This window comes from Orycteropus afer, unplaced genomic scaffold, assembly GCF_000298275.1.
Source record: "Orycteropus afer afer isolate SDZICR_OR568_19922 unplaced genomic scaffold, OryAfe1.0 scaffold00046, whole genome shotgun sequence".
Taxonomy (NCBI): Eukaryota; Metazoa; Chordata; class Mammalia; order Tubulidentata; family Orycteropodidae; genus Orycteropus; species Orycteropus afer.
Window position 1 is genome coordinate 1,114,324 of NW_006921633.1, and position 9,146 is coordinate 1,123,469.

Genomic DNA, 9,146 nt, shown 5'->3' on the forward strand with positions numbered 1-9,146 from the left:
GTTGTCACTGGCTGCTGGTTATGTGTTGATTTGTTTTGTCTTGGTTTTATGGTTAAATATTTTGAAAAGGTGAAGCTGGTGTGTTTTATTTTATTATTGATTCAAGTGTGTTGGGTCACTCTGCTGTTTTCTTTGTGATGGTGGAATCACTGTGTGTAGTGTGGATAAGTGTTTCTGTTTTTTCATAAAGAGGGTTTAGAGTTCTATGTGGGAGGCTTTATGGTAATTGGCTGAATATGTTTTCTTCTACTGAATGAGTGAAGATATAGGCAGAGAAGGTGGGAACAGAAAAAGGAAAGCTTGGTGTTGATAGGGTCGGTTTCTAGGGCTTTGAGCAGGCTATTACTAATGACATATTTATTTGCGAGACCGGGCTCTATCTCAGGAAAGATTCCTATTGTTAGAGGGTCACAAATTTCTGCCAATTTCAGGCACACTCAAAGATCCCGCCTCCGTGGCCCCAAAGCGCCAAAGCACGGCTCCAAGGCAAAATTCACAGGGCCACGCTCAGCTGCAGTTTCTTTGTTCTCCATGCCCTGTCTGCCTGCGGTGCTGAAGCAATCCCGCCAGACCACTAATGGCTGGCTCTGGAGTTTGTCCTGATACTGCCCACCTTCAACGCCAAAGATGCGTGCAGTTTCAGGTGTGTTGGAATTAGGGGAGTACCTGAGCAGGCTATTATTGATGACGTATTTATCTGCAAGACCACTGCTCAACCTCAGGAAAGATTACTATTGTTAGAGCATTGCAAATTTCTGCCAATTCCAGGCACACTCAAAGACCCCGCCTCCACAGCCCCACAGTGCCAAAGAACGGCTCCAAGGCAAAATTCCTGGGACTGCCGTTTCTTCATTCTCCTGTTCTGTCTGCCCGCGGTACTGACAGAATCCCGCCAGACTGCTGATGGCTGGCTCTGGAGCCTGTCTGTGATACCGCCTAGCTGCGGTGCCAAAGATGCTTGCAGTTTCAGCTGTGTTTGGGTCAGGGGAGTAGCTGCTAGTGACCTGTGGTCCCGATCTTTATGACAAAGAAAAGCATGATGTCTCCCAGTCTGACCCCAGCCCACTCTGTTACCTGCTGGGAAGGGAGAGAGCTAGCTTTCCTGTCGCAACAGTAAGTTCTCTGCTGAATCTCAGCGGAGTTGGCCATGTCCGCCAGCACCCAGAAGACCCAAATTACCTCCAAAAAAATCCAAATCAGCTGCTGGAGGCAGGTCTCTGCCTCTGCCTGCTGGAATATTAGAGTGGTCGCTGGTATGCTTTTATAAGTCATCCTCCTTCCTGGCTCGGGGATCTCAGGCGGCCGTCCTTGCCTGGCACACAGTGACTGCTCCAGAAAGGTTTCCAGTGCCTCTCTCGGGTGCCTGTCTGTTCTCCGCCAGTAGCTCTTTCCTAAATATTCTCCCTGTGCCTTTTATCTAATTCTTCTCTTTTGTGTTTGATGCACTCTGATTCAGTGAGCTGTTCAGAGCACCCAAGTTCCTAATTCAAACTGTTGTGTCTAGTTTTCCAAGACCTTATATGCCAGAGGGTAAAAGCGTGCTGCTCACTGGCAAGACTCCATTTTGAATGTTATTTGTTATTTGATTTCTTGACTGCTGCTTCTATTGGTATTGATTATGGATCCAAGTAAAATGAAATCCTTGACAACTTCAATCTTTTCTCTGTTTATCATGATGTTGCTTAGTGGTCCAGTTGTATGGATTGTTGCTTTCTTTATGTTGAGGTTTAATCAATGCAGAAGGTTGTAGTCTTTGATCTTTAACAATGCAATAGAGTGAATTACTTCATATAGCCATTCTAGCCATGCTCTTTGTGATTCCCACCAGATGACTGAGTAGGACTATGCAAATGTAAGGTATTTGTGACCTACCAAGGGGATTAGATAGCTTGTTAATACTATAAATTATGTGTACGGCACTCTTGTGGGAGTATGACCATGGAAATAAGGTGTATGGAACCCTAACATGGGAATTGGTCAGTTTTGCCATTTACTAGTCTTAAAATGAACCCAGAGGCAGAGAAAGGGATCTCACTATGATCAGGAAAGAAAAGCCAGGAGTGGAGTGTGTCCTTTGGACTGAGATCCCTGTGCTAAAATGAGAAACAGTGGCAAAGAAACAGTGGCAGCAGAAGCAACAGAACCCAGAGATTGGTACAAGACAGATTGGTGGGCTTCCTGGCCCATAGAGTGAGAAAGCTGAGTGCTTTGGGGCAGTACCCTTGCTGGCTGAGTAGGATGCCTCTCTGGGCACCTATCAGCAGAGCTAAAAGAGCCCTGTAACACTTACCCAAGTAGGGCAGAAACCCGCAGGGCTGAAAGACCAAGGTGAGAGAAAATCATTCCTGCAGCAGGGCTGAGAAAAGGCTGTCCTGATTGAGGAAATGTATACTGACTTGTTTCTCATCCTGAATTGTAACCTGTTACTTCCCTAATAAACCCTATAATCCTGAGTAATGTGTGTGAATTCTGTGTGGCCAATGCAACAGATTATTGAACCCAATAGAGAAGTAGAGAGTACTGTGGGAGGGATGGTTGGTGTCACAATTGGTAAAAAGGTTGGAGAGTGGTTGCATGTCTGACCTCCACCTCGTAGGAATCAACCCTGGGCTGTTGATGTGCTCTTGATCTCCCACCCTCCTTGGGAAATGTCAGACAATGCCACCTCCATGCCCTTTTTGCAGTCAGAAAGTGCTTCAAGTCTTCTTTGCTTTCAGCAAGCAAGGTTGTATCATCTGCACATCACAGATTGTTAATGAGTCTTCCTCCAATCTTGATGCCTTGTTCTTCTTCATATAGTCCAGATTCTCAGAATATTTCCACAGCATACAGAATAAATAAGTATGGTGAAAGAGTACAACCCTGGCACACTCCTTTCCTGATTTTAATCCATGCAGAGGGATTAGCCAATGAAAACTATGAGTAGCTGTGAGGTCCCTCTTATTCCATCTTAGTCTGGAAGCTCCCCTGAAACCTAGTAGTGACTTTGCTGATATTTGAAATACCAGTGGCAAAGCTTCCAGCATCACAGTAATGCACAAACTACTGCAGTATTACAAACTGACAGGTAAGTGGTGGTCTGTAAAGATTACAACCTAGAATACCATATGGAACAGTTCTACTCTGTCCTATAGGGTCACTATGAGTTGAAATTGACTCGATGGCATCTAACAACAATAAATGTATAAAATCAGGAAAAATGTGTCCCCATTCAGGGAAAACATTTTCATATTTGCTGCTCCTGAGAGCCAGAGGCAAAACCCACTCAATCTCTCTAATTCACCAAATTAGAAATGATTGAAAAATGAGAAAACCTTGTTTTTGATTAGTCACTTTGAAATGGACCTGGAACTCCTGAAGTTTAGCCAAGATTATTTGAGATTTAGGTGGTATATATTTATATTTTAAATCTACTGAACATGATATAAACCACAATGTTCTTGTTTTGGTATTATCTTTCCAAGAAGGACATTTCAAGACATATAATTTACATGGTAATAGAAAAAAGAGAGCAGGAGGGACTTTGCCCTTTAGATAGATAGATAGATAGATAGATAGATAGATGCTGAATTATTTACAGATGAAATATTATGATGTCTTAGATTTGCTTCATAGTAATCTAGGATGAGTGGGGAAACTGGACAGTGGACACATAGGAGTTCTTCATGCTATTTTCTTTACTCTCATCTATGTTAGAAATTTTCCACAATTAAAAGAAAATGATGAGAAATACTAGAATGTGTATACCTTGAGTCATTTAAACTTTAAGCCATAAAGAATCGTTGCTGTGGTAGGCAGAGAGTAGAAAATCTGAGTGTTTTCCAACATTAATCAAAATGAATCCAAGATTATAAATTTACATTGGACTGAAAGACTGTTTTTGCTCACCATTTGTTCAAAGTCTAAATTTCTCTTCAAATTTTAAAGTAAGACAGGAATGAGCATTTAGAGTTTGCTTTGTGTGTCCTTATCTTTCTGTTTCTAAACTTTAAAGGGCAAATTTAGAATTCAGATCTGAGTAACTGCGAATATTTGCGACATGTGTCTTCTTCCAATGCCATACTTCTTGCCAAAGCAGTTTCCTTTTACTTCATCTTTCTGCTAAGAGGCAACAAGGAAAAAAAGCAAAAAATATATTTTTGTCAGACTTTCCAAACTGCAGCTCCTTTCAATGTAACAGCTAGAATAAAGCACAGCAAGTGTGATTCTTCTGTCTGTTGAAAATGTTCAAGGTCAGATTTTATGAGGTCCATAGTCTAAAAATCATAGCTTTGGGGTCGGTACCATCACATATAAGGAGTCCTGGTGGTGTAGTGGTTAAGTGCTCAACTGCTAACTGAAGGTTGGACATTTGAACCCACCAGCCTCTCCACTTGGAGAAAGGTGAAGCAGTCTGCTTCCATAAAGATTACAGCCTTGGAATCCCTGTAGCACAGTTCAACTCTGTCCTGTAGGGTCTCAGTGTGTCAAAACTGAGGCAATGGACTATCCCATGTAGTTGCCTTTGCATGTCCTTTGCAATAATTCAACATATATTTACACGGTTTATGAGACTTTGATAAAAATGTTTGTCATTTTATAATAAAAAGATAAATGCAGAATTTGGAGCTCTGGTAGCATAGTGGCTAAAAGCACTTGCCTGCTAACCAGAAGGCTGGCGGTTCAAACCCACCAGCCACTCCTCGGAAGGAAGGTTGGGCAATCCTACTTCCGTAGTGATACTGCCTCGGAAACCCAAGGAGGGGTCGCTATGAGTCGGGGCCGACTCAACGGCACATAACAACAACAACAACAACAACAACAACAACAAATGCAGAATTTAACTGTCTATTTCATTCTATCATAAACAGGAAAATTATTGCAAGTTAATTCAGGTGCCAAAGAACAACTCTTTTTTGAAGCTCCAAGAGGCAAACGGCACATTATAAGACCTTCAGAGGTAATCATCATGCAAAAGCTTTTAAAGATGTATTTCATGAAGATTGAATATGTGTGCTTTAATAAATGTATCAATTCTTAAGCACTAATATGGGTTACATTGAGTGTACTTTTAAGCTCCATCATTTCTTAAATCTGTTTGCTTTATCTGGTTTCCTAATTTCTGAGAGGGCATACAGACATATCATGCCACTAATGCAGCAATGCGTAGTTGGCTTTCTGCTTAATTATTTTCTCCCTGAAGACCGTGACTAAGTTGACAGTTTGGGTGCTGCCTATTATTTTTCCCATTTGACATGTCTTTTATGCAGACCTTTTTGAACTTTTGAACCATATTCTCTCAATATTTATTGCTTGTAATTCTACAACAAGAAAAAATAATTTCCAAAATAAAAACTATCCACAGGTTGGCTATCCTAATGTATCAAACTGTTCACTTCTCCATGATTTTCTCATGTCTTTAGCCACATGCATGATGTTTGAATTTTTGAGATTAATGTCTAGTTAAAAATTTTGGACCCTTAACACTAATGCCTTCTTCAACCTAGGTCCCTGTTCAGGCTCTGCACAAAGCTACCACATGATGAATCCTGATGACTTAAAGGGGAAAGTTGCCTTATTAAGCACTAGGGAAGTCAATTTTGTCCCTAGGGACAACCTGACACATTTGTTTGCTATGTAGCCTTTGATGAAAGAAAAGGAAATAGTGGTTCTTCAGGAGGAAATGGGGATGAGAGTATGCTGCTGAGGGACAAGCATTAACGATGATTTGTTGGAAGAAATTGAACAAGTCACCTTCTCTGTATTATGAACTATCCAGTACTGTAAAGTACTCCCAGAGACATTTGGACAAGTGTCTGTTCATAATGGTTTCAATATTTCTAAAGAAAGTGTACATGTAGCATTTAAGAAACATAAGGTTTCATAGATGGTAGTAGCATTGTATTAATGCAAATTGTTTATTGATTAATTGGTCTCACTCTCCAGTTTCAATTTTTTTACCGCTATTCAGTCCTCTCTTTAACTTTTTATATGGAGAAACTTTTATAGCTTTGAGTGAAGGAATATTTGTAATTATGCCATTTTTTAAATGTGCTGGGCACTTTTTTGTTGCTGTTTTAAGAATATATGCTTTTTGTGTATGTGTGTGCTTTGGGTGCAGATTTACAAAGCAAATTTGTTTTACATTCAGTAGTTCATGCACATTTGATTTCACACCCCGATTATCATCCCCAATCATAAAAAACTCCTCTCCTCCCCTCCCTGTGACTACTCCTTCCCTATACCCTTCTTGACTATGCATTCCTGTCTGTCCAGTTTTCCTCCCATGTGAATGCTTCTACTCTGGTGTTTCATGGCTAATTGGTATAAGGGTACATCTCCCTAGAGTAGGCGGGTACATCTACTCCCTAGAGTAGGTGAGTCCATTTCTAGGCCCAAAGGGCAACCCAGGGCCATAGACTTAGGGGTTCCATCAGTCTCTATCTGACCAATAATTCCGGTCATTTTTTGTGTTTTTGAATCGTGTTCCACATTTTTCCTCCCACTCTATCCAGGATCTCCAGTTTTGATCCCATTCCAAGTGGTTGGCATTGGTAGCCAGGCACCATCTAGTTCTTTTGGTCTGAGGGTCATGAAGGCTGAGGTCCTCTTTGTGGTCCATCATATCCTTGGACTACTTTTTTCCAGATACCTTTGATTTTCTTCACTCTTCTTTGCTTCAGATGAGAGGAGACCAACAGTTGCATTTTAGATGGCCGCTCAAAAACTTTTAAGACCCCAGTTGCTACTCACCAGAGTAGGTTGCTGAACAAGATTTTTATGTATTATGTTGTTATTTTAATGCTCACAACAACCTTGTGTGATAGTTGTCAGTCTCATTTTACAAATAAGGAACTTAAGTTTCTAAAAGAGTAGAAGAGCACTGGAGCTGGGACCCCAGGCTAGAGGGATCTGTGTGGACTCTGATTTTTTCTGTGTATTTACTGTCATTTTACTTCATGTCATTTGTATTTTCTTTTCATGTTCCAGTGCCCCAAAATAAGTATAATAAAGCAAAATGCAGTTTAACCAAATGGTGGAGGGGGAAGGAGGCCAACTTGAGACAGAGGAGTAATTATTGCATAAAATTATTACATAAATTATTGCATAGAATATGCAAAAGAGGGAAATTAGTATTGTAAGCCCTTATAGAATGGCACGATCTTTCTCTGAAGAGTGAATTTGCTGCTTTGAATGCACATTTATAATTCCTGGGGCGAATTCCTGATGCTGTTGGTCGGGGAGTTGCTTCAGCTGATGTTTCCAGGGCCTACCTTCCCTGGTATTGCCACTGCAAGGAGTACCAGGGAGGGGGCTGTTGCTTCCGTGGCTAACACTGTCAAGCCCTTCCACTGAGAGGAAGAATTTGGAATATTTCCTCTTCAAATTAGAATTTTTTTTTTTTCCAAAAGAAAGAGCTGTGCTAAAACTAACACACAGGTTACCCAGTTAATTATAAATATGACAAATGTTAAAATGCCCATTTAACATCTATCTAACACAGGTTAAAGATCACCATACTAAGAGGCAACCCTCTGGAGTTTGAATCCCCTCTGCTTCTAAGCCCACTGTGATTAACCTCTCTGTGGGCTTTAACTACCTCCTCTACAAAGTAAGATGACAATGGCATATCTATTTGAGGGAAGGCATGAAGGAGACAACTCCTTGAGGACTCCCCTTCCACCTAAGTTCCAGAGTTTTTAACAAGTTTTTTTTTTTTTAATACTTATAGGTTTTGGTGGTTGTTCTTAATGCTCTCTCTCTCTCTCTCTTTCTCTCTCTCTCTCTCTCTCTCTCTATATATATATATGTGTGTGTGTGTGTGTGTGTATTTTTTATTTTTATTGTGTGATTGGGCTGAAAGTTTACAGAGCAAATTCATCTTCCGTACAGCAGTTCACATACACTTTGTTTCATGACTTTGACTGTAATCTCCCACAATGCAACAGCTCTCCTCCCATTTCCTCCCCATAACCACATCTTCCCTGTGTCCTTCCCTCCCATGTACTCTTGACCCCTGAGCTGTCTCCCTGTACATATCCAGCCCTTCTATTCTCCCATGATTGATCACTCCAAGGAGTGTATATAGCTAATGTAAATGTTCAGCTCATATGACTGTCTTTTGTTTGGCTGGAAGCCACAGGACTGGGTTCAATTCCAGAGCTGAAGGGCAGTTAAGGGCCATAGTCTCAGAAGTTCCACCAGGCTCTAACAAACTAGCAAACCTGGTCCCTTTTTTTAAAATGACTTTGAGTTTTGTTCCATATTGTTCTCCCACTCTATCCAAGTTCTCCTACATAGATCTCCCTCCAAGTGGTTGACAGTGGTAGCTGGGCACCATCTAGTTCTTCTGGTCTCAGAGTCATATAGGCTGAGGATCTCATGCTGTGCCAGTCCCTTGGACTAATTGTTTCCATGTGTCTATGGTTTTCTTCATTCTTTTTTGCAGAGCAAATTCATTTTCCATACAGCAGTTCATACACATTTTATTTCATAACATTGCCTGCAATTCCCCACAGTGTAACAGCTCTCTTCCCACTTTCTCCCTGTAGTTACCTCTTCCCTATGTCCTTCTTTCCTATGCATTCCTACCCCCTGAACTATCTCCCTGTGCAAATACTACCCTTCTGTTCTCCCACAATTGATCATTCTAAGGAGTGTATCTACCTGATGTAAATGTTCACCCTATATGCCTATTGTTTGGTTGGAAGGCACAGGAGTGAGTTAAGTTCCAGGCCTGGAGGGTAACTATGGGCCATAGTCTTGGGAGTTTCACCAGGTTCCTTCAGACTAGTAAACCTGGTTTTTTTATGATTTTGAGTTTTGTTCCATATTGTTCTCCCACTCTATCCAGGATCTCCTACACTGATCCCCCTCTGAGTGATTAACAGTGGTAGCCAGGCACCATCTAGTTCTTCTATGGTCAATGTCATGAGACAAAGTATATGTGAACTCCTGTGTGAAAGATGAATTTGCTCTGTAAACTTTCACCCAAATCACATAAAAAAATTTTAAAGTAATAAATATATGGAGCATTAAGAACAACCATAAAACCTCAAAGTATTGAAAAAAAAAAAAAACTTGTTCAAAAATCTGGTCATATAGCTTTGCATGATCCACCAGTCCCTTGGACTGTCTCCATCCATCCTTGGTTTTCTTCATTCTTC

At 40.9% G+C, this 9,146-nt stretch overlaps 1 protein-coding gene across 1 annotated transcript in view; it reads left to right on the plus strand.

Moving 5' to 3' along the window:
• Positions 1-9,146, plus strand: part of EML6 (EMAP like 6) — a 486,366-nt gene that overhangs the window by 412,412 nt on the left and 64,808 nt on the right. The window contains exon 24 of the mRNA XM_007937992.2: positions 4,851-4,939. Within this exon, the coding sequence (XP_007936183.1) occupies positions 4,851-4,939 (89 nt within the window). The remainder of the gene's footprint in view (positions 1-4,850; positions 4,940-9,146) is intronic.